Below are 26,734 nucleotides of genomic sequence, written 5' to 3'. Positions count from 1 at the left end.
AGTGAATCCCTGCTATATTGGGTCTAGTGTCTAATATCTAATATATTTTGCCACATTATAAGTGAATCCCTGCTATATCGGGTCTAGTGTCTAATATATTTGACCACATTATAAGAGAATCCCTCCTATATCGGGTCTAGTGTCTAATATCTAATATAGTTGACCACATTATAAGTGAATCTCTGCTATATCAGGTCTACAGTGTGTAATATCTAATAAAAAAATCAACAGAGTCCAACCCTTGACCATGTTATAAGCAATCCCATGTTATATAGCTGTACAATGTACTTAACAGTAAGAATAGGAACGTGGTGCGGCTATGTTGGTAGCCTTGGGTGCACGGGGAGAGGAATGGCCAGCAGGAAAAAGGGAGTGATAATGTCTCTGTATAAGTCTCTGGTGAGACACTATTTAGAGTACTGTGAATAATTCAAAAAGATATAAACAGGATGGAGTCGATCCAAAGGGTGGCTACTAAAATGATCTGTGGTCTCCATCATAAGCATATGGGGACAGACTTTAAGATTTCAATACGTATACTTTGGAAGAAAGGTTGGAGAGGAAAGGTATGAGAGAGACATTTAAATACCTCCATGGTATAAATTCACAGGAGGCAAGTCTCTTTCAATTGAAAGGAAGCTCTGGAATGAGGGGGGCATAGGATGAAAGGGGACAGACTCAGGAGTAACCTGTGGAAATACTTCTTCATGGAAAGAGTGGAGAATTCATGGAATAGCCTTCGGGCGGAAGTGGTGGAGATGACGACTGGAGAAAGGACAGCTGAGGGGAAGATATGATAGAGGTATATAAAATACTGAGTGCAGTGGAATGAATAGACGTGAATCACTTGTTTACTCTTTCCAAAAATATTAGGACTAGGAGGCACGCAATGAAGCTACAAAGTAGTAAATTTAAAACGAATCAGAGAAAACATTTCTTCACTCAACTTGTAATTAAACTCTGGAATTCGTTGACAGAGAATGTGATAAAAGCAGTTAGCTTAGCGGGGTTTAAAAAAGGTTTGCCTAGCTTCCTAAAAGAAAAATACATAAGCCATTATTAAAATGGATGGGAAAATCCACTGCTTATTTCTGGGATAAGCAGCATAAAATGTATTGTACTGTTTTGGGAACTTGCCAGGTACTTGTATCCTGGATTGGCCACTGTTGGAAACAGGATACTGGGCTTGATGGACCTTCGGTCTGTCCCAGTATGGCAACACTTATGTACTTATATGTACTTATCAATTCAAGAAAGCACGGGACAAGCATAGAGGATTTCTAAAGGAGAGGAGGGCATAGAAGATGGTATGGATGGACAGACTTAATAGGACACATGGAGGCATATCTTCAAAGCAATTAGACTTACAAAGTTACGTGGTCTTTGTTACTACTCTCTCTGTTTTACAGAATGATGTTAAAGCCATCTGCCTGCAAAATTATCACTATGTGGTAAAGTCTAACTTTCAGGATCTGGGCTGAAGAAGCAGCAACATGGTGAGCCAGAACCAGTATTGGAACTGACACTATCACAACACCTAGACAAGATGGCAACCACCGCTGACTAGCAGCCTGGCACAGTCTTTGTCTAGGGCAGCTGGTGCTGGATATATCATCCCAAGGTAGAGCGGAAGCTTGCCTGATTCACAGTTCTGGAGACTGGAGAATGCCGCACCCAAGCAACCCCATGCAAGGAGCAGTGCACACCAGGTGGAAGGCAACAGGCAATTACTGGAAACCTACCAAAGCGCACAAGCAGAAATCTACTTTGTGGAGGAGTAGCCTAGTGGTTAGTGCAGTGGACTTTGATCCTGGGGAAACTGAGTTCAATTCCCACTGCAGTTCCTTGTGACTCTGGGCAAGTCACTTAACCCTCCATTGCCCCTGGTACAAAATAAGTACCTGAATATATGTAAACCGCTTTGAATGTAGTTGCAAAAACCTCAGAAAGGCAGTATATCAAATCCCATTTCCCTTTCCCTATTTGAGATTCTACATAGAATGTTGCTACTATTTGAGATTCTACATGGAATGTTGCTATTGCACTAGCAACATTCCATGTAGAAGCCTGCCCTTACAGATCAGCAACGCGGCCGCGCAGGCTTCTGTTTCTTTGAGTCCCATTTCCCCTTCCGGGTTCTTGAAGCCTGGATTGGCCGCTGTCAGAGACAGGATACTGGGCTTGATGGACCCTTGGTCTTTTCCCAGTATGGCGGTGCGTATGTGCTTCCATTTCCCCCTTTCCCCTTCCTTCACAAAGGGAAAAGAACTAGCTAACTGACCACTTAATTTTATTCTGCAGGAAGAAAAACATTAGCACTGGCCTTTACAGTAGTGCCCTCATGCCCCTGCACGTCTCTTCTCCCTGGAAATAATTTACATCCATTTATGGTCTTACCCTATATGGAAGAGATTACCAAACTCCGCTCCTTGAAAGCAGCAAACAGGTTTAGTGTTTAGGATAACCATGATGAATATTAATGAGATATCACTACATAGATTTGGTTTAAGGAACAAGTTAATACAGTTCAGTTACTCCAGAAACAAAATACATTTGCAGCTTTCCAGCTATGGGCTCTTGGTCCATGTATCCCCATTCTGCCCTTACACACAATAATCCTGGGCTCTTTTACATCAGGGAGTGTTCCCCCATGCAAAGACAGGCATATCAGGTTTCAACACCTTGTGCTGGCTGCTGGCAGCCTACACAACCACTGCTGTAAACCAGGCATAGAGCCCACACATTTCAGAAGAATCTAGATCCTATCCCTCCAGCTGTAAATGTTACATTTGATCTGACCTCTTAAAATGTGTCAGGCTGTAACCCTGTTTCACAGCAGTGGCACTGTATAATGCCAGCATATCCCATTGAAGAAATACGACTCAGGGTGGGCAGCTCCAAGAATCCAGTGTACAGTGGGCACACATTAACTCACAGCCAGAGGGAGGCCACATTAAGCTGGACTAATAAAAACAACACAGAGGCTGGTGACACCTTAAGACTAACAAAACAGAGGCATTCCAGGAATAGAGTCCATTCATTAGAATCTCCCAGGGATTTAAGCATCCTCACTGGAAGAAATTGGGCCAAACACCAGGGAAACCGCCTTATAAAATAAGAAAATGATCCACACAGGCAAGTTGACTATTGTGAATGGAGTGATGTGGTACACATGTTCTAAAGTGTTCTATATAACCCTGAAGTAATAGCAGTGGCTTTCAGAAAGCTGCAAGTAATTCAGTTACCTTCTTCCTGCTATTAAACTCAGATGGACCAAGAGCCTCTTTATCAAGTGGCATTAGCAGCTCCTGGTGCAGTAATAGGGACAAAGCCCATTCAGTTCTGTGGGCATTGCCATGCAGCTTGATAAAGAGGCCCTAAGGGGGTCTTTGAGTGACCTGCAGCAGGTCTCATTTGATTCCTATGGTCCCTGCTGCAGATAACTCCAGCTAATCTTTAGTAAAAGACCCCTAAGTGTTTCCAGGAAAGCAGTCCCAATGACTTTGCCAACAGAAATGTTGCCTAAACTTACAGCCAGACTTAAAAACACACGATAATAATAGTATCACTTATTTTATCCTCAATGCAAAAGGTGTTCATAACTGGAAGCAAGCAGTGTGCACAAAATATTCTTAATGAAACAGTACTTTCCATTAAAATATCTCTCCAAACACCACCTGGTACTTGCCCAAGAATATAATTCCACTATCTACCTATAGCAAGTAAATTACATGAGAGAGATTTACTTGCTATACGTAGATAGTGGAATTAAAATATCTCTGCAATACACCCCTTCAAATTCAAATAGATAGATAAATATGTATATTGTTTGTGGAGTTTCTTAAAAATGTGGAAGATAACTTTGTATAAAGGTCATCTAGGTTTGAGTACCTGCATTCTTAAAATAAAAAAAAGTATTTTAGAAATGGTTCATAAAATGCTGAACCTCCTCTAAAATATAGAAAGCACTGCCAAATAAACATGTATATTTCTATTCTGCAAAACAAACAGTCAAAAAGAATGGCATGGCTAGGGGGTTTGCACCTGTATGTAGTGCTACATATACCTATAGGTGACAGTTTTGCTACCTACATATGATGGAATTTAGAAATCTGTTCTCTGAAACTTAAAGTTTTTGCAAGCTTGTGATTTTGAACACCAAAGTGATGAACACTGTTCCCCCTCAAATTATCCTCCAAACCAGAAGTTAGCCAGGATTATGTCTGACCAAAAAGGTGTAAATGGGACATTTATGAGGTATAGGGCCCTTCTAAAACTAGGAATACACTTAATACTGCTCAATCCATGCCCAGAACGCCCTCTTCTAAATCTCTGCATATACCTAAGTAATGCCTGTTCTACAATTGCTATTATAAAGTGCATGCCCGTTTGTTTACCTGTTTAAATATTGCACACTGCCTTGAGTGAATTCCTTCAAAAAGTGCGGTAAATAAATCCTAATTAATTAATAAAATAAACTGTTTACAGTAGAAAAGGAACCTAACACTGACCTAAGGTACAAGCGCAGAAGTTAGAAAAGCAGCTGTTTGCTGTTAGCTCCGGCCGGACTCTGCTGGCACATTACAGTCTTTGGAGTTGCCCTTTTAAGAAGCGTCCGCTCGTGGGAGATGCGCGGGTATGGGAGCAGTTTTCAGGTTACTACAGTTCATGCGGCACGTGCCGCCTTCTCCCCCCTCAGTCCCAGCTAGGGGCGAGTTTAATACCACCCAGGGGTGCAGAAACGTGCTTCCCTTATCTGTTTCCCCCTCGGGTAAACAGCGAAAACGCAGCATCAGCTATCTTTTTTCATGGAGAACAAGGAAGAGAGGAGAGTGGATCCGTTCCTCAAACATTCCTGTACCTCTATCCCCACGCACCCCCCTCCCATCGAACACACTCTGTGGTCTTTAGTAACCCGATCGATTTGCTTATACTACGGCCAAGAGAAGGAAATGAATGCTGTTGAGAGGAGGCTCCCAGAAAAATGTTGGCATCGCCCTTTTAAATTCCTCAAAAGGCATCAGTAACTGGCCGCCCGGCTGCTTTCAGAGCTGCAGCCGCTTATCTCCAACCTGGGAGAGCTCAAGATTCCGAGGGGAGGAGGATGGGGGGGGGGGGGGAGTCTACAGCCAGCCAGCTCAAAGACGATTGTTAATTAGGTGTGGAGAGATGGAGGACCAGGTATGCCACAGAAATACAGCACTTTGGGGAGGTTTGGGGGGGGGGGGGTGAACCAGAGCAGGGGGTGGGAGGGTAGGTTAGTGCTCGCTTACCTTGCGCTTGTGCCGGTGGACGTCCCCGATGGAGTTGGCAAGGCTGTTGGGTCCCAGCAGCATCCTGGTGCTGCGCGGCCACTCGGTGCTCACCAGGTTGTGCTCCCCCATCAGGATCTTGCGCACGTTCTCGGCGCCCGTCACTCGGATCAAGGGACGACCCAGCAAGTGAGTCTTAAACACGTTACCGTACTTCTCTCTCCTGGATGACTGGAAGCCGGATCCCTACAAGCCAAAGAAAAACACGCACTTATTTGTTTGTCTGTATATGGGGAACTTTCATGGCGATGTTTTTTTTGTTTCAATGCACTTATGCTTTTTATTGGAAATCGCACAGAATCCAATGCTGAGGAACTATAACCTCTGCTGTGCCAGATTGGGAAGGGGTGGGTAGACAGTCTGGGATCTCATCTGATAACCAAACACTAGCTTGGGGGGGGGGGGGGGGTTGATTCTGGATATCTGGTCGTTTAACCCACTGGAAGTGTCCGGCCTGCTGTGAAGCAAAGGGCACGGAACAGACTTGAGGCAATGGGTGAGCCGAGCTTCCTAGTATGGCAGATTTCCAGGGCTCGTTGCAGACTGCACTCTCTGCCTCCTGGCATTAAAGAAACCGCCAGCTATCTGGTGTGACTGCCGGTCTCCAACCGAACCAGGGGGGCGATTAATTTTATTAAATGTGAACCGCGGGCTGCAAAGAGTGTCTATAATAAAACTATATTGCAAACTAATCAATCAATTAGTTGCTCTCTCCTTTGACAGAAAGATCACAGGACACGTGGCTAACTCTAGAGAACCGACAAGAGCGGACGTTCACTGTCCCTTATCACAGCTACACTGCTCCGGGAAAATGTCTCTCTAGCCCTTGCAGCTCCGATCGCCGGCAGGATAACCCCACTGGAAGTTTTGCTGCGGGCGCACTAGCAGAGATGAAGGCTGCAGCTGTCCCCGGGCAGATCGTGAGCAAAGATCAAGGAGAACCAGTCCGACGTGGAAAGGAAGAACAGGCAGCGGAAGCTGGGTTAGCAGAAGACTTTGCCCGATGGCCTCTTTCTGATATTGTTGGGATCAGTAACTCTGCTTTAGTTTGCCGGGCCAGGCAGGGAGCCAACGTTGTTGTTAATCTATGATGAAAGCGTGATTTCAGCAAAGCAATCCTTGAGACTAGAACGGGTAATAGAGATCGAGTCTCTGGGTGATCACTAGGATATATCTGGGGCTGTGTGATCACTATCTCTCTCATCTGTTTACAGCAAGTTCGGCTACTGTTATGTCTAAGAGATGAAAAAAAAATCGATGAACTGTGTGTCGAAAGTCAAAGCGGACAATAAACGCACTTTACAAAGTTTCCACGTTTATTTCAGCAGAATCGGGACAAGCGTTCCTCACTTGGCATGTAAGCTGTGCAAAGTACTGACAGCAGGGGAAACCTGTGGTGTGCTGAACTGGAATCAAGAGCATAGCTATCTGGGTCTGATCCCAACGCTGCGAAATAATGGTTTTATATTGATCACAGTAAAACAAAAGAGTGTATGATCATTCAGGAGGGGGGGGGGGGTATTAGCATTTTGAGACGTGCAGACCTCCCACGATCAGCCGCGGCTGGGCCCTATAGGGCATTATTTGTAAATTGTAAGGGCTGAAATGCACTTCAGCTAAAGAACGACTCGAGCGGGGGCCGTGAAAGTGGAAGGTGTTTGATGCTGACTTGGCTGCCAACTCCTGGTTGATTTGATGGGGGGGGGGGGGGGGGGGGGGGGGGGGGGGAAGAATCTTACCCTACCTAACAAGTTCTAAATGACTGAAAAGTTCTTATAATTTTCGGAACTATAGCAGTTAAGGTCTCCAGAGAAGAGCTAGTAAATGCAATAGAGAGGCATCGGGCAAAATCAGGCAGTGGTAGATACTACATCATGAAGAAAGAGGACGCAATTCTGAAAATTAAAATGTTCTGACTGTATAAGACTTGCCTAACAACAAACTTATAGTTTATAAGTGTTCAGTTCCCTGGACTCTGAAGGGATGCATTCCCCCCCCCCCCACCTTATTCCCTTTTCCTTCCCCTGAATCCGACCCTGCATGCTCCTCCTCCCTTCCTCATTAAAATGTGGGCCCTGGAGGCAATTACCCCATCTGCCCTCTCACTTAATGGCATCTTCAGCTCTTGGGTGCCTGCCATTGGGTTATCTATGGGTGGGTGTAGGGGAGGGGAGAAGCAAAAGACTTTGAAAATGAAATGAATTTAATGAAATTTACTTTATTAATTTGATGTAATGAAAATGTATAAAATGACATTTGTTCATATTTTCTCTTTGGCAGGAGTCACATTGTTCTGTTATTACGCATGGAAACACCGATATCGACAAGGCTGTACCAGGGCATGGACACTGTTAAAAATATAGCCGGCAACAGCGTTCAGTGACTAGCCAAGATGGAAATGTGCAAGATCATAAGATGCTCGTGGTTATTTTTAAAGTCACATCTAACCTATGAACAGTAAACCTTGCAAATAATCCTACAGACTCCCCCCCCCCCCCCCCCCCCCAACACCCACCGTATAATTATGCCCAGGATTTTTTCACACATGCACCGGTCCATTGTCCCAGAATAAAACAAACATAAATACGTGAAGCTATCACGGACGTTAGATCTTAAATTAAGTGTGCCAAAGTTAACAGATGAGGACCTTTTTATGAGACACGGCGTTGTCATTTCTGCTAAAATGAAAGACAAGTCGGTCTCTTTAAATGCAAGTTGCTTTAACATAGAAGGTTGTAATGTGATCATCTCCATAGGCCAAGGCAAGTAAAATGTCGTGTTTTTTTGCAACAGACCTAGCGAATGTTAGAAGGTTTAGGTGACCCCTGTTTCTGATCTGCGTAAATATAATTAAAGTACTTTTTGTAGCATTAATAGAGAGTTATTTGTATAAAGTTTCCATTGCAGTACAAAGGCTACCTTTATGTGTTAGGAGTTTCCACCGCAGTCCAATTTATACAAAATTGGGTATTTTTAGCCCTAGACTGTGTTTGGGATGGAGCCTGTGGAAAAAGGAGTACGCTTTTCGTCCCCCTGAAAAAAAAAAAGGATAAATTTCTTTTAAAACTAAAGGCCTATTGAGAGCTTGTTTTTAACCCCTCCACTGCTGTCGGAAAGTGTGACACGGGTTATCGGGGCGTCTGCAACGTTGGGTGGACAGAAAACAGTGGTGGAATAAAAAAACAATCCTTAAGAAAGCTCCAGTATTTCTGGTGGACGGGACGTGCAGTCACTGCAGAGCAGGAAAGGAAAGTTGGATCTCTGCGTACGAACCCGTCTGCAAGTGCAGCAGGCAGAGAGTTATTAATGCAGCAGCTGAGAGCGTCTTGCACAGAGAACACCTTCCATGCCCCCAGCCAATCAGTTCCTCGCCTTTCACTTTGACATGTGCTTTTTTTGCTTTAGCTCATTCAAATAGTCCCCCCCCCCCTTTTTTTTATTATTTGTGTTCCTTTTATAGGACAATAAAGACTTGCTTTATTGAATCGTTATTACAATGCGATTATATACACCGGGATTATACTTACTGCACCAGAAATGCCTACTACGATGTAATTATTCCATGAATAAAGACGATTTAAAGTACTGAACATTGCATTTCTTTTCCCCACAAAATTATATTCCCGTGTACCTGTTCTCTTATGATTAGTCTCCTGAAACAAGTCTTTATACTACGTTATTCTGCGCTACAGGTTATAGCTATTTCACCCAAATCTTTGAAGTGCAGTTGGAGGCGATGAAATTGCATCAGACCCTGTTCAGCACTTAGCTGGGTTAATCTAGCCTATGACCCGCCACTGCTTTCCTTTCTACAATGGGATCTGGATTGTCCAGCGTATAAACCGTCCACTCAAAAGGCATGTGCGCTGGTTTTAATCAGGCTAATTTCCTTGGATCACATTTTAATCTAAAATCAATTATTTAGCAAAATGTAAGTAAGAGCTATCAATGCTGTGAAATCAGCACATCAAGTAATGGCACTTTTACTTTCACGGACGCAGCAGCAGCAAGCGTGAGCCTGCCAGACTCGCTCGTAAAAACCGTACACGGTTTCCCTCGTCTTAAAGGGGCAATGCAATTCTGGTCTGAGTTTACAACTGCACCCCAACAAACAAGTGAATGAATTACTGGAGTAGAGGGGCTAACATCGGTCCTTAAAGCACAGTAAATTACTCTAAATAATAACAGATCAGAAACAAGGAAAGGGGGCCGCAGCATTGATGGCTTTTTTTTACAGAGAATAACTCAGCCTGTTTCGTACTACCTTAAGTCAAAATTATTTGTTCTTTGAGATAAAATTGGAAAAGAACTGTTTTGAAATCAAAAACTCCTTTATACAGCTCATGTTTTCTTGAAAGGGTTAAAAAATAAAACATGTTAGCCAAACTTCTAGTTTATAAATAACACCCCCCTTGATCTTTAAATCTGTTCAGTATAATCTACCCCCCCCCCCCCCACACACACACACACACACACACATTATCATTTATAAAGTAGTAACAGTTGTTGAAAGGGGAACCCTCGTCCTTTAAAACTATACTTCAAACTACGAGACGCCGATAATATCTTCCAGGTTTTATTTAAGGTATGGGGGCGAGCTTCAAAGCAGTCCCAACCAGAAGCTCTAACTGTAACACATATAAGGAAACACTTCAGATCTCATTAATTACAAAAAAAAATGATAGCACAAATAAAATCAAGTCATACTTATAAACCAAACCTTTCATATTGAAAAGTATGATGCAATACTGCTCTGCTTGCAGCTAACTGTCTCGGGCCACCTTAAGGGAAGCAGAGGATCTTCTTACCTGCAGGATCCAGTGAAAAGTTTCTCCGATGAGGGGGAATCCCATGGAGCCCTTGGGGATCGGTAACTTGCAGCTTTTGTCCCGGGTGGCTGCCCAGCGAAGCTGCCACAGCTGCTGGGAGACGGCCAGGAGCAGGGCCACTGACACCAAGCAGGCAGCCAGTGTGGCCAAAGCGGAAACCAGATCAAAACTTTCAAAAAGCATATTTCATATGGATGTGCACACACACACACACGGGGCAAAAAATAGAAGGACCAAAACTGAAAAATCACTCATGCATATATTATATATAATATATTTTATATTACAGTATATATATTATATATGCACGTAAGTGCAATACTTTAGAGGGGCGTAGAAAAAATAGCCCCTAGAAGCAAAAAGCAACTTTTTCCAAAACTTTTCAAAAGAATAAATAAAATGTTTAAAATTATATATATATATTTATATATATCCCAGTGTGTTCTGAAATAAATGCTATATAAAATACGCTGTAGAGAGAATTCAAATTCGGGAGAGGGGAAAAAAAATTTCCCAATGTTAACCTGCCAGATAATTAAAATTTAAAAGAAAAAAAAAATAAGTTTATCAAATAATAGGGTGAGGGGACAGTAAGGAAGAAAATGAGGGGGGGAAAGCCAGGCTTAGTTAATTTATCAGTCAAAGAGTAAAAAGCCCCACCAGCAGCTTTTTCTTCACTTAGAAAGTGCTTTGAGAAGGGAGGCAGGGTTTCAAGGGCCGGTTGTTAAAGCCTCTCTGAGTTTGAGTTAAAAAGGGAGCCAATGTGTGTTTTTATATAGAGGCGGGGAGGAGAGCAGTGGGCAACCGGCCAGGTAGGATCTTGGGAGGCGGGGTGAGCGTCTAAGTCGAGCGGCCGCTGGAGCGTGCTAAGGTCTGGAAGCCGTCCCAGAGTGACACAGCCAGGGAGTCTCGTAGAAAGATCCAACTCCCTCTCTTTTCTCTTTCCCTCCTGCTGGAATCCACACCTACAACAGAAGAGAGAAACAAACAAGGGCTCAGGTCTGCTGCCGGTGAGGGCCAATGCGGTGCCACATTTTTTTTTTTTTGGGTGGGGGGGGGTGTTTTCCTTGGGTACCTTCCACTTGTTCGCAAGTGATTAACAGGCCATGTTATTATGGCACGACAAAAATCCGCCTACGTAGGGAAATAAATAAATAGATAACATGCCAGCGTCGTATCTATTTCCTCCCAGGAATGTGCACCAGAAGCTGGCGCTTTCGTTCCGGAGAGCCCTGAGTTTTTTTTCCCAGCAGGGCTCTCCAGATCTGTGGTGCCTGTGCAGATACAATTGTCACCACAAAAGTCCCTATTTCCACACATGTTTACACCAGTGACACAAGAGGCAGCTCTACGGGTGTTGTGGATGCTGGAGCACCCCAGGCGTTGAATAATGGGGTTAAAACCTTCACCGTGTACAGGGAGGGTAACTTGTACCGAGTTTTTAGTACTCCCCGGTCCTTTTGAAAAGTTGACTCCTATGACAAGAAGCTGCAGACACGAGTGAGGAAAGCCCGCTGCTGCCAGTGCCCCGGCGTCAAGACTCAGTTGTTCTGTGCGAGGGCTTGGAAAAGCATTTGCTTCACATTACAGGAATAACAAAAGTTCATTGATAAATTTTTCTACCTCTCCAGCTGGTTTGAGTCTGCTGGAGAGTTGGAGCTCTGAAACAGCAGAGGGCTTTGTATCTCTTTCTGGGATTGTTCTGAACGCTTTTCAAGATATAAATATATATATGCGTAGGTGTAAGTGAAAAGGTTAGGTTTCATTTTAACAAAAATTCTAAGAACAGTGAATGACGGAGGATCTTAATGTCTGTCTTTTACTCCCTCCCGTTTCCCTCCGCTTTACTCTATTCGTCGGCACTCAGGAGCCAAGCACAGGTTCTGCTGCTGGCCAGTCTGAGGCAAACTGTGTGCCCTTCTGCTCTCACTCTTAGCCCTATATCCCCACCTAGTGGTCAACTAGGGCACCATAAAGTGCTTTCCTCTTAGACAAAATGAAAAATTGCCAAAGTCTAGCACAGTAGGGTCCAAAGCCAATTTTCATTCTAAATTCATGATGTTACTATAAACATAAATGAAATGGAAATCCGTGCAATTTTCTACCTAAACATAAGTTAAACGTGTCCCTGTTTTCTTGTTATAATTCATGCACAGATTCATAAAATTTGGAGGTAATAGGATGGGGGGGGGGGGAGTTTAAAACATTTTTCTTTCTTTACCAATATTTCTATTTTTAAAATAGCTGTATTGTTGTTGTTTAGTCCTCTTGCCTTAGCATCATCCTTCCCCATTGGGAGCCTCGTGGCAGGGTATTAATTCTCCATTTTTGTAAGGTTCTCACCTTCAGCTAATAGAGACAATCCTTAGCTATCAGAGCTCAAACCCAATGCATGGATTTTAGCCAAAAAGGAGGCCAGACCTAGTGACATGCTAAATCCAGCAGCTGTCCCACCCCAGTATGAGAGGAGTTATCTTTATAGACTCTGTGCCATCCATTTCTTCAATTTGCTTGTCCAGGGAAGGCAGTGAGATATTTGAAACTTAATCTTAATAATCAGTGTATCTGCAAATACATAAAACTGCTGTTGGGAAATCGTGGCTGTTTGGGAATGGAGTTGGCAATTAAAAAAAAAAAAGGTCTTCATTCCTCTTTGAGGGGACAAATGGTATAAAGACTGAAGGAATGCATCACTGAGTTTATTTTGTTTCTTTTACAAGTGACCTTATCTGCTGCTTGTTTACAGCTTTTCATAAAAGACCACAACAAAATCCATTGTGCAAATAACAGAAACCCTCCTTCCTTACCACTTAACTGCTATGGGTATTCAGTAATACATACAAATTCAAATTGCCTTGTAATACAAGATAAGAAGAAAAGAAATATTAGATAATGACAGATAAAGACCAAAATGATCCATGCAATCTGTAGATGCCCATATAAAATCCCACCAGGAACTTAAATATCATTCCACCTTTCCTCTTCTCTCTCATCCAGTCTTTTAAAGATGGGCTACTAACTTTTAGGACTGTGATAAGCAGGGCTTCAGATTTTACCTTTTTAGGATTATTAGATTGTCTATTATTGTATTATTAGATTGTCTATTAGATTGTAAGCTCTTTGAGCAGGGACTGTCTCTCTTTGTTAAATTGTACAGCTCTGCCTAACCCTAGTAGCGCTCTAGAAATGTTAAGTAGTAGTAAGTAGTAGGATGTTCCTTTACGTTTAGGGGATTGTTTTCTCTATGGTATCTACTACAATGGTCAGGGTTTTTTTTTTTTTACCTTATACAAGAACAAAAAACCCGTAGTATTTACCAGTGAATGAATTGCATTTCACCCTCCTTTCAGCGGTCGGAGGCCTAGGAGCTGACTCTGTGGGTGCTTGAGCACCCCCAATATTGAGAAAATTCCTTGTATGTGTCCAAGGATGGGTTATTTCCACTGGGCTTAGCACCCCCAATAATTTTGAAAAGTTGGCTCCTATGCCCGGGAGGGTTAAATCAGTAGCTGGAGTAGGTCGGGATTCCGTTTTAAAAGCATAAAAGCAAAATACTACTGAGAGGTAGTTGTTTTCAGGGGGGTTATCCAACAGAGCAGATGCAAGCGATGGCTTACTTTTATATTTTGAGACATCAATTCTGTCCTCCAAATTCAGAAGTATTCTTATGTGTCAGCGGTTTATTTTACATATTTTTGTTATAGGCTAGTTATAAGTGTCTTTCTGACACGGGAAACAGGTTAGGGCTGTCAAATTTGACAGCCATACCGAATACTTGAAGAAAATCAGGCACCACCACCCGTGTTTATTATAACCAAGATCTGTTATAAAGAGGGCCCGCATCCTCTCCCCCTCCTATTTGCATAATATTTTGAAAGGAGATTCAGTCCCAAAGACCCGGGACTATTAAAAGATACATTGTTTTCTGGAGATGATCCCATATGTAGCCAAACGTTGGTTTAAGAAACTTCATAGCTTGGTAGTGTTCCACTCATCGCATTCTTGGTAAGGATCTCTATTCTCCTCTAAATAAATCCCACAGATTCCAATAATCTGCCTATACCCTTATTGTATATATGGAGGAGGGCATAATCAGTGAGCTACTGACCTGATGTGCCGATTCCAATGATTAAGATACTGGAGGAGCCCGAGCAGGTCAGATGGCACAATGAGGAAAAAAAAAAAGTTTGGAGAAGGAAGAGACTGGAGGGTGGCACTGCCTAGATAGGAGATGCAAATATAAACATCCCCCAAGCTTCCATGTCCTACAAAATATACGTTTTACCCGTCACAACGCAGTCTGTGTCGCTACATATGGATGCAGCGGTGGTCGAGGCCAGCTGAAGTCTGGGTACATGAAAAGTGCCATACAGCAAAGAGAAAAAAAAAGACATAAGAAATAAAGGTCTTTTTAATAAAATCAGATCTGTCGCTTGAAAAAAAAAAAAAAAAAAGCAGGGCAGAGTCGATGCCCTCCCTGGGTGATGGGCTTTTTTTTTTTCAACCGACAGATCTGATTTTATTAAAAAGACCTTTATTTCTTATGTCTTTTTTTAAGTTTAGTAGGGGAGTTCTTTTTGCTATATGGATATATTTTGTTTTCTGTATCCTCCAGATCTTTGGTAAACTTTTGCTGCACAACAGACGACAATTTCCCAGAGGCCCTATAGGCTCCGTAATATCCAACGTACAGGAGTATTCTCCCACTTTCACCTTTTTTGCATTCAGAATTGGGGTGAGGGGGCTGCTCCTAAGAAAGTTAATGTACAAAATTCAATGACCGGTGTAAACTGATCAATGAAAACATGAATATGCATTATTTCTAAATTATCAGTGTACACGGTGCTACAGGTAACACACTACGATTATCGTATGGACATGGAAGAACATTCTATTTTATTATTTAGTTTTTAAGCTACAACTATCAGCTTCTCTAGAAATCTTTGCCTTTGCTTATTAAAAAAAAACTCATAAAGAGCAACATAAATTACAGTTCCTTTCAATGTAGTTCACATCTTAAACAGTTGTTGATAGAATATATTATTATTATTAGTTTTGATGATTGGCAGGTAATACATTATGCCTCGGACTCATTTCTTTCACCTGTACCTGGTTAAATCCCAAATTTATTACAAATGGCCATTTTCTGTCTGGTGTTCAAAAATTCTCTGGTTGAAAAGAAGTAAGCTGGCAGAACATGTGTTCATTTTTTTCGATACAGTACGGACGATTGAACACTTAAAAAAAGTATATAATGTAGCTCAGAAAAGCGGGCCCCTGACCTCGATTACAATGTTGCAGAGAAGGCCCGAGTTTATTGCTTCAGTTCCATTATCCCCCCTCTGGATTACTGAAGTGATGGCGCCGACAGTCACTTACAGGCACAGATTTCAAAGCTAAAGCCCAGTGTATCAGTGACGTGACTGGGGAAATTGCCACATAATACCCTGTGCCACGGACATACGGGTTGTTAAAACCAGCAGCACAAGAGCTGTTGTTAGCTTTTACTGTCAGTTAAAGCTGTCTAGATGTGGCTGGAGTTTGCTGATATACCTCCCGACTAAGAGCCCCAAAGCAAAAGATGCTAATTGTGCAATCAATCAGAAATGACTGCTGACTGATCTGTGCTTGATCCGTACTAAGTAAGTGGATTTATTTCGGCTGAACTTGGGGAGACGTTGAACGGTTTTACTATGACACCGTCTTGCAGTAATGCATGCCCTGAGAGGCTGACACACGGTGCCTGGCTGGTCCAGCACACAGCACAAACCCTGCATATGAATGCCAATCACTGCAGCCAAGAACCAGCTGGGAAACCAAATCTCCACCCACTCAGCTCCCCACCAAGGTAACAGACACAATTAACCCATTCTGACCGCTGCTCATTTGTTAGCTTTGACAAAAAAAAAAAAAGTTCTTTGGAAACCTGCTCAAAAAAGGTTCGGCACAGCGTCAAACAATCTGAATTTACAGCAGCATTCCGACGTACTTAGCCAAAACCTTCAGCAAAGGCGTTGTCTAGAGTCTAGGATACAGAGGCGCATCCAATATTGAGTGGACACTTTCGCTGTCTCCAGGGAGGAGTAATTTATGTTCAGTTCAGTATAGCACTTTGAAAGGTTGGCTCTGGCTATAAGAGAAGGAACTGAGACGATGAATTAATAAACAAAAAAAAGGGGGGGGGGGGGTTGTGGTTTTGAAGCGATTTGCAAACCACTTCCTCTCCTCCTTTTTTTTTTTAAATAATTATTCTTCTTCAAAAGCACTATTTTTTTCCTGGTCTGGTACAGCAACCGTAGCCTAACCGGTGTGACTCCGGAGCTGGTTCTCTGCAGATTGTCAATCTAATGCCCGTCGACTGGCTAATGCTGCGTCACAATGAAGCGGGAGGGACAGCTTTCTGGCAGTACTTGCTCAGTCACTAATCCAAACTCTTCCCTTGCTCCCAATTCCGAAGCCCATAAGCAGTATACTAACTTGACGCTGTCATATTTCAGGAGCGTAAATAAAGATGTTGTTTAAAAAAAAAAAAACCCCCATCTGTGAATGCACTACAGTATAGTACACTCTGAATGCTGCCGGTGCCTTAGGCGTCAGGGTGCATTACCCCTGCAGTCAGGTCAGGACATCTGTTTCTACGAGCTCAAACACCTTTCAGATATGACAAAAGAATTTCTCCCCTCCCAGGCGGAACAGTTCAATATTATCAATAGGTTGTCCAGAATTTTTTTTTTTTTTGTCACATTAGTGTCGTCCGTGTTTATTCTTGCCTGGCTGTAAAGATCCTGTGTGTGGTATTTCTCCTCTGCCAGGCTAATCAGCATCCATTCATAAGCCTTGGTTTTGTTATGGGGGACAGGAAGTCAACAACTTTTACTTTAAGGACATACCTGCCCTTAGGTTTCAGCCAACTGGAATGTTTCCTAGTTAACTTCATATAAGTAATATGCATTTGCTGCTTGTATTCCTAAATGGCAGACTTCTTGTTCTCCCAGTAAAACGACTTTTTTTTTCTGCTGCAGACACTGAACTTACGGATCGTACTGCTAAACAAAGAAGTCTTTGGGGGTCATATTCATAAATATAAAGCAAAGGCCAACGAAAAATAACTTTGTTAATATGTCCTCTCTAAAATAATTTACAGTATCTAACGGGAAATTCGAATTCTAATCGTATTGTTTTCTTTAATTAATAAAATGGAAGGATTTTTTACGGCTCTTTACGATTTTGTTTCTCCTAGAAGTGCGTAATAACAAGCTGAAACAAAATTGGATTAAAATTGTAGTTTCTAATTATTGCTGCTTTTTAGCCGTGTCCTCCATATTGGCGCTCATAATGAGAACCTTTGAAATTTAATTTGCAACAGGAATGTTTAGCATTTTTTTTTGTAATAAATCCGAAACTTTGAAATTTGAAAAACTTAAAATCTGTTAAACACAGTATTGTAAAATCAGAAGCGGTAGTTGATTCTGCATTGACCACATTAGAAAAATAAAGGTAAACTACAAATTAAAATCTGAATATTATAAATAACATTTGATCACTTTTTTCCCCCAGGATAGCAAACTCAATATTATTAGCAACCTATAAACGCTATTGTTACACCTTGGTAACTAAATACAAATTTCGAACTTACCAAATTTTAAGTCCAGCGTTGCTTCATAGGAACATAAAATTTGGATTTGGGGGAAGTCTCCCCAAAATCTGTATGTTTGTTTCCAGTTCAAAAGGTTTTCCCAACATTTTATAGGGAAAAGAACCCATGAGGTGTCCGCCCCTAATGTGATGTCTACAAATGAATATTCACACGCATTTAAGTAATTCTCATAATTTAGGGTTTGACTCCCCCCACCCCCTTCTTGATAAGTCTGTAGATTTCAGACTAAACTTCCTTTTGTTTTCTCTTCTCTTTCTCGCTTTCTTTTCCCCCTAATACCCACAGCAACTTTAAAGACATGTTCAATTGAGGATCTCAAATATCTGCAGAGTTTTTGTTTTTTAATCCCCTGCCTCCCGCCCTGCTTGCAGTAACATTTTGAAAAGAACTCGGAAACCGGTGTGTTTGCTTGCAGAAAGTTTATCAAGTTACCTCCCTGACAAAGAGCTAAAGTGCATATTCCTTAAGGCTCTGACAATTGGGGGAATCCATCGGGGAAAGGAAAAGAGTGACAGAAAAAATAATCCTAGAGACTTTTGACGGGTGCAAAAATAGGAGCCCCGTAAATCAGAAATGGAGATGAAGGTCCCTTTTAGTATATTTTTATGTACTCTTTTTGACTGGTTGTACGAGATGATTACAGTGCTAAAAAGATCTTGAGGCGGTAAGAGAAGACACTGGTTTTCTATTATCAGTAGAAGTATTAAAGCAATCTTGTTTTTAACGAATGAGAAATGTGTTCAGAAATCAGAAGCTTCTCTGCAGGTGAAATCCGACATTTTTAGGGTATAGCCGATGCTGTAGCTCTGTCTATCTTCTGTTTCTGCTATGGGACAGATCTATCTCAATATACTCGCTTTTGAGATTTATTTATTTATTTGAGGAGGGGAGAGGATAGTGGCCGAGGACCAGTTATTTTAGTTCAAAACTTGAAGGCACAGAATGTGACCATAGGATAGGGGCAGAGTGGGGAGGCTTTGCAGGGATTTCGGACGGCCAAAGTTGTGCCTGCCTCTGCTGTGAGGATTCATTTCGCTAGGAACAAGCCCTGGACCAAACAACAAAATATCTTACTTCTCTAGATCTGATGCTCCATATGCGACTTCCCATGACCCCTCTCCCTAGACCTTTTACTGCACAGCACAGGATCACCTAAAGAAGGGAACTTGGCATACCATCTTTCTGTGGTTACAATCAATACTGAAGGTTTAAGGTTACAAAAAGGAGATGTGATGTGAATGTGACTTTCTGAGGCGGAACCGGCTGCTGTTGGAGCGATTAGGTAAGGTGATTCAAGGCTAAGTGGCACTGCTGGACAGGAAAGGGCATTCGGGAGAATGGATTGATAAACAGAATGTTCTTATAACGGAGTGAAATATTCTCACAAGAGGATCGCAGAAACTACATTAACAGAATCCTAGAGGATTTTTTTTTTAAAGTGGAGAATCATCTTATAATAATGCTATGATATGAATTTCTTTATAACAAACCCTTTCCTGGCAAATCCTGGTCTTAACCAACCATCTGCTGGTCTCCCAAAGACAACTGCAGAGAACACGATGACAGTCGCCTTCAAACACAGGATAACGTATTGACTCCCTGTTTATTGTAAAGAATGCTTAGAACAGGATGTTAAGTAAAATGTTCGTGAAAAAACAGTTTCTGTTACTAGGACGCACTGATTATCACCTGCCCCTGCCCTTTTAATGAGAGATTTCGCTTCTGCTGTGCAGGTGGAGCCCTGATAGGCCAGTCAGGCCTTTCTTACTTTCCCCCTAAGAAACAAGATGTTTGAATCAGAAATGATGAGACGTGGCAGTGAAATCTATCTATCTATCTTTCTTTTATGGCCTCCCCCACCGGGGGGGGGGGGGGGGGGGGACGTGGCTCAGGCTAGAAAATAGCCCTTCACTCTCCCCCCCACCAGTAAGCCTCATTTCTCAGTTTAAACATATTCAGGCTCTTTTTTTTTTTTTCAGTTCTTTAAAATTGTACCAGAGATATAAAATGAAAATCATATTATAGGATATATTGTTGAATTTAGCTGTAACATTAATTTAGTCAGCTAATGCTACCAACATGCTGTAAAAGCCAATAGCTTATGTTCTACAGGCATCATGGCCATGACACCAGCCTATTAAACATTCTCATTACTATAAGAAGGTTCCCTTTGGAAATTCTGACATCATAAGTGACATTAAAAGGGCAACATCTGCCAGAATCCCCCCCCCCCCCCTCCGAACTGAATGATTCCATTTTGACCTTCTACTGTTCTTACAAAGTACATTATTATAGATTGTAGAAGGTCAAAATGGAATCATCCAGTGGGGGAAGATGTCACAGAATGTCCAAACATATATATTTATATATATTTTTTTTTTTTTTTTGACATTGTAAGAGCCATGGCACTGTTCTTGCATGAGATCATCACACCTGAAATGGATCTGTTCATAATCAGAGTAACAGAAGAAGACTATACTTGTATAGAGAGAAAACTATGACTGGATGCACACATACAATACAATAATAACCCTTTCTAAGCATTCCACATGGATATCCTACTGGTTAGTAAATATAATATATACCTCTTCAAGCAAGCCTTCTCAAATGACCTGACTTAAATTAGGAACCCATCTGCGCTACCCGGGTCAGACTACAAAGACAGAACCTGGAATATGCTCCCCTACTTAATCCTTTCTAAATTCATCCCTCTTCCAACCCCTCACTATACACACACCCCTCCCACTTCCCTACCTTTACCACCCTCCTCCCTTACCCATCTTATTTACCCACAACTAATTGACCACCTCTTTATACACAATATTACAATTGTTATCCATTCTATGTTACTTTGTAACCTTGTTATACTATCCTGCTTATAATCGAAATAGAAAAACGCCTATATTGTGACCCAAATCGGGAGATAGACGTTTATCTCACAAAAACGAATAAAGCGGTATAATCGAAAGCCGAATTTGGACATTTTCAACTGCACTCCGTCGCAGATGCGGACAAAGTTGATGGGGGCGTGTCGAAGGCGTGGTGAAGGCAGAACTGGGGTGTGGTTATCGGGCGATCAGAGATGGGCGCCTTTCGCCGATAATGGAAAAAAATATGCGTTTTTAGTGAGAATGTAGGGCACTTTTCCTGGACCCTGTTTTTCCACGAATAAGGCCTCAAAAAGTGCCCTAAATGACCAGATGACCACTGGAGGGAATTGGGGATGACCTCCCCTGACTCCCCCAGTGGTCACAAACCCCCTCCCACCACAAAATATGCTGTTTCACAACTTTTTATTTTCACCCTCAAATGTCATACCCACCTCCCTGGCAGCAGTATGCAGGTCACTGGAGCAGTTATTAGGGGGTGCAGTGGACTTCAGGCAGGTGGACCCAGGCCCACCCCCCCCACCTGTTACACTTGTGCTGGTAAATGGGAGCCCTCCAAACCGCCCCCCAAACCCACTGTACCCACATGTAGGTGCCCCCCTTCACCCCTTAGGGCTATAGTAATGGTGTAGACTTGTGGGCAGTGGGTTTTGAGGGGGATTTGGGGGGCTCAACACCCAAGGGAAGGGTGCTATGCACCTGGGAGCTGTTTTACCTTTTTTTTTTTTTTTTTTGTAAAAGTGCCCCCGAGGGTGCCCGGTTGGTGTCCTGGCATGTGAGGGGGACCAGTGCACTACGAATCCTGGCCCCTCCCACGAATAAATGTCTTGGAGTTATTCGTTTTTGAGCTGGGCGCTTTCGGTTTCCATTATCGCTGAAAAACAAAAACGCCCAGCTCAAAAAAAGATAAACGTCCATGTTTTTCGAAAATACGCTTCGGTCCGCCCCTTCACGGACCCGTTCTCGGAGATAAACGCCCATGGAGATAGACGTTTCCGTTCGATTATGCCCCTTCACGTAAACCGCATTGAACTGGCTAATAAGTGGGAAAGCGCGGGGTATAAGTGTTACAAATAAATAAATAAATATATGCAGTGCTATTACTGTAATGATAGGAACTTATTTATCATTATTCAATATCTCCATAGCAACATGCAGACTCAGGCAGGTTACAAACATCCCCTCAGATGTCAACTGCACAGGCCTCATAGCAGCACAATTCTTTCCTTTTAAAGTCACTGTCCTGTCATGTTCACCCAGTGGCATAGCAAGGGTGGGGCGGTCTGCCCCGGGTGTCAATGGATGGGTGGGGTGCTCTGCTGGCGAGTCCCTACTGTGTGGTTCAGCGCCTCGTGGCTGCGCAGCTGTAAGAGAAGAAAATCGCCTCGTCGGCCCTTCCCTCACTCTCTGTCCCTCCCTCGAGGAAATAGGACATTACATCAGAGGGTGGGACACAGTGAGGGAAGGGCCGACAAGGCGATTTTCTTCTTTTACAGCAGTGCAGAGCCGTGCGAGGCGCCGGGTGGATGGAGCTGGTAGACAGGTGGGGACTGGGTTGGGGGGGGGGTGCCGTGTCACCGTGTCACCGTGTCATGCCGGGGGGGTGCTGTGTTACCCTGCAGCCGGGGGGGGGGGGTGCACGTAGCAGCGATCCGCCCCGGGTGGCAGTGAACCACAGAACGCCACTGTGTTCACCATCTACCTGCAGCCAGCTCCAGCAGTCCCATAGCTTAGAATATTTCTTTTTAAAGCATAGGGCTGGTGGGAAGGAAAGTGTGGTTGCATTTTCCTGCTGTCTATGGAGAACCTCTGTTACAGGTAAGCAACTCTGCTTTTTCCTATGAGTTCATGCAAAAGCAGCCGCTAACACTGGCGATTCCACAGCTGAAGGTTGGAATATGATGTGCTAACAAACCGGGATGCAGTAAAGAAGAACTTGTGCAGGACTGGCTGTCCAAAATGCTGATATGAGAAAGTATCTAGGTAATAATGCTTGGTAAAAGTGTGCACTGATGACCACATGGCTGCTTTGCAAATTGTATTGCATTGCATTGTATTATACTTTGCAAATTGTATTGTAGCAGAGTGTAGGTTCACACCCATTGTTGCCTTCACTCTTAGTTGATATATTCTGATGTGTCTAGGATCTGGAAGACGTGCTGCAGAATAGCAAAAGGATATGTAGTCTGGTATGGAAACTGTACTTTTAGCAGCAGGCAAGGTTGGATTACTAAGATTGTAGACCACACAAATATTTGAGATTTCCTCATTTATTTATTTAGATTTTGCTCACACCTTTTTCAGTAGTAGCTCAAGATGATTTACATTCAGGTACTCTGGATATTTCTCTGTCCCAGAAGAGCTCACAATCTAAGTTTGTACCTGAGGCCATGTAGGGTTAAGTGACTTGCCCAAGATCGCAAGGAGCAGCAGCAGGATTTGAACTGGCCACCTCTGGATTTCAAGACTGGTGCTCTAACCACTAGGCCACTCCTCCATTTGAAGAACATATAATAAAGCTCTTCCAGTGTGGAAAGACACTTCCCCTTTGTTGGTGTGAGGCTTTTGGGAGGGGGTGGGGGGAATGAGAGCATAGTATCTTGGTGGAACTCAGACATTATTTTCAGAAGGAACTTTGAGTGAGTGCATATCACTACTCGGGGAAGAATTGAGGGGCCCTTTTACTAAGGCAGAGGAGGACTAACGCATGGGTAGCGCATGCCTCATTGGCCCTACTGTCGGGCTAGTGCATGTGCCCAGCAGTAATTCTGAGTTTGGCATGCACCAAATCCCGCTGTAGAAAAGAATTTTATTTTCTACCTCAGGGGGCATTGCCAGTGGTAACCAGCAGTTGGCACGCACTACAGGGTTACCGCATGGGATGTGCGTGAGCCCTTACCACTAAGTCAAGAGGTGGTGGTAAGAGCTCAGGCCATAAATAGGCATGCACTAGTTTTAATTTCAGTGCCCGCCCATTTCCCGGCCCATTAAAAAAGCCCTTTTTCCCAGCCACGGTTAAAATGGCCCGGCGCACACCCAAAACACACAGCCATACTACCACAGGCCACTTTTTACCATGGCTTAGTAAAAGGACCCCTGAGTACAGGGAGGATAGAGCCTACAACTTCACTTACTGTGCAAACCGACATTATAGTCATGAGGAACAATATTTTCTAGGTTAAGTGCTCCACTGCAGCAAGACCTAATGGCTTGAAAGGACTAATTAAAAGTTGGCCTACTACAATGGAGTGGAGGTGTGGCCAAGTCTTATAATCCAGAGGGGGCTGTTTCATATCCTACTGCTGTTCCTTGTGATCTTGGGCAAGTCACTTAACCCTCCATTGCCTCAGGTACAAACTTAGATGGTGAGCCCTCCTGGCACAGAGAAATGTCCAAAGTACCTGAATGTAACTCACCTTGAGCTACTACTGAAAAAGGTGTGAGCAAAGTCTAAATAAATGTTATAATACCAAATGTGTAGTCACTCTTTCCTCAGCAAGGTATGTTTTCTTTGACACAGAGCAGCTTAAGTTCTTATTAGAAGCTCAAGGGGCAAGTTACCAACATGGGTTACTGTTAAGATGGGTTATTTTACCACAAGTTATGCTATTTTAGCACAGGGTCTCATTGCACAAAATGGGACGCTGTGTTAAAATAGCACGACTTGTGGTAAAAATAAACCCATCTTAACAGATACGGGGGTTCGGGATTACCATCAACCTGATTATGTTATGCTAATATGGATGCCCAAAGTATACAGACAGAGCTTGTTTTCAAACCAGAATTAGACAGGTTCAGTAAGAAGGACAATGACACAAGTGAGAAAATCAAAAAGTATAAACCTAGGAATCTAACAAACACAATCACTTTCTTAAAAATACAAACTGTACAAAAAGAAAGTTAAAGCACAAATACAAAATATAAATGCAAAATAAACAATATACCAATTGAACATTTATTAAATTCACCACACCATATTATATAAAAAGCACACCAAATATTCCCCCCATATATAATACATATATTAAATAACTCTTAAAACCGGAAGAGTTCGTCCATGATAAATCTTCACTTGGTTTTACAGATACAATTACCATATACTGGCAGCAAGACCAATCATTCAGTCTATTGAGATAATCCAGTCTTCACACACGGGACTTCATTAAATAACTCTTCAGTCAGTCAGTGAGAAAATGGCACATGTTCAACTTGCATCCCCTGGTACGAGACCACTTGGATCAGCAACAAAGAGAAGCAATGTGAACTCAGTTTCACACACCTTGTGGTAGGCAATTGGAAAAGAAACACAGTCACACTTACTGTTCAAGATTTTATGTCCCACTCACTCAGTCCATCTGATAGGGAGAGAGAGTCATTCGGTTGTCATCAGTGAAGCACATTAGATTTCACTTCAGCATAAGTCTGTTGAGACAGATGCTTCGAATTTAACTTTTTCTGCACAGTGCATGTTTGCAACATATTTAAAGATCAAAGGAAACAATGTGATTCAGAAGAAAAAAAGCTAAAACACAATTTTAGTGCACTTCTAGTGACCTGAGACAGTGTATGTCATTCAGGACAGAGTTCTTGAAGCAGTGGCAAATCTTTGTCCCGACAGTGGTCAGCGCAGACTGTAATCCAGCTGTGTTTTATGGAAGGTAATAGAACATAACTAGGCAAAACAATAGCAAACATGATTTTCATCATGTATAAATAAGCATAAGTGACAACAGATGAAGACCAGTATGGCCCAGTAAGGTGATTAGGATTGTAATAGTCACTCAATGCATGTTAACCCCCAATGCATTTTTTTGAAGCGTAACAGTTATTTAAGTTTTGCTTTGAGCAGAAATGCTCTGTGGTTTGTTTCCATCCATGGGAACCAGCTCTGTGGCAACCCGAATATTGAACAAGCGTCTTAACTGTGTCCAGGGAGGGGTCATTTCGGTTGTATTTAGCACCCTCAGTCATTTTGAAAAGTTGGCTCCTATGTTTCCATCCTCTAGCAATATAGTGATTTTCTGTGTTTATCCACCTGTGCCAAAAGTTACTATCAATCAATCTGGAAAACAATCAAAAGTTTGAATTGGACCCAAAAATCATCAGTGTGAATCCAAACAGGTTAAATATACACCTTCTTACTCAAATTATAAATCATTATTGTTATAAGATAGGGATTGGACTTGATACACCACCTTTCTGAGGTTACAATTATATACTATATACAGGTACTTATTTTGTACCTGGGGCAGTGGAAGGTTACGTGACTTGCCCAGAGTCACAAGGAGCTGCAGTGGGAATCAAACCCAGTTCATCAGGATCAAAGCCCACTTGACATTCAGTACAAATTTAATCATTTCAAACTTTTGAAAAAAAAAAAGCGGGAGGAAAGCCTTAGGACTCAACCCGGGACTCAATCGTCCTCACAGATCTATTTGAGTCTCCTCAAAGGCATAAAAACCTCCCTCATCATCTTTAATGACTTCTTAGCATGTAATGTATAATAAACAACCACAAATGGCACTTATCTGAATGTCTTTCAAGACAGCACTTGATAGAGGTCCCACCGACGGTGGCCAGCGTTTTGCATGAATTGCTGCTTCAGGGAATTAGGGACTAATCTGATCAAAAACAAAAAATGGTGCTTAAAAATAGGGAATAGTTCGAAGAGAAGATGGTGTCCTGAGGAGAACACAGCAAGGCGGCTCTTCACCCGTTTTCCTCCAACCTGAATCTCCTTACCTGTGTACATGCCGAAGAGGAGGGGTAAACAGCGTGTAGGCCCCGCTGTACCTGTGACACCATCTGGGCCGGTGGACCACTTTGCTGTGCCTGGAGGGTTTTTGGGGCTAGATACCTTGCTGCTGAAGGGAGCGGTGGGAGGTGTCCCGTTCCCCCAGCTTGAGGCTGAGATCTCATTCAGCCCCGATGAACAGAGCCCTCTGATAATGTCTGCGGTGGAGCTGCAACAGGGGCGGGAAACCTCTTGTGTTAATCACCAAGGAGTGCTTCCTCCAGCAGGGTCGGATTGCAGCGTGGATCCATCGG

The 26,734-nt window shown here is 42.7% G+C and overlaps 1 protein-coding gene and 1 long non-coding RNA gene across 2 annotated transcripts in view; one reads left to right on the top strand and one right to left on the bottom strand.

Annotated features, from left to right (window-relative positions):
- The window catches only part of LOC115461257 (cytochrome P450 26B1), a 35,617-nt gene extending 24,750 nt beyond the window's left edge, over window positions 1-10,867 (bottom strand). The window contains exons 1-2 of the mRNA XM_030190966.1: window positions 10,121-10,867; window positions 5,274-5,498 (exon numbers count right to left, since the gene is read on the bottom strand). Coding sequence (XP_030046826.1) covers window positions 5,274-5,498; window positions 10,121-10,324 — 429 coding nt within the window. The 5' untranslated portion in view covers window positions 10,325-10,867. The remainder of the gene's footprint in view (window positions 1-5,273; window positions 5,499-10,120) is intronic.
- On the top strand, window positions 1,772-24,044 carry LOC115461258. The gene is made up of 3 exons (XR_003940677.1): window positions 1,772-1,797; window positions 6,291-6,294; window positions 23,952-24,044. It is a non-coding gene; the product is annotated as an uncharacterized LOC115461258 (long non-coding RNA).
- Window positions 24,045-26,734: the final 2,690 nt, after the last annotated feature.

Source organism: Microcaecilia unicolor, chromosome 2 (assembly GCF_901765095.1).
Source record: "Microcaecilia unicolor chromosome 2, aMicUni1.1, whole genome shotgun sequence".
NCBI lineage: Eukaryota > Metazoa > Chordata > Amphibia > Gymnophiona > Siphonopidae > Microcaecilia > Microcaecilia unicolor.
Note: the sequence above shows the minus strand (reverse complement) of the source record. Positions and strands in the feature narration are given on the sequence as shown.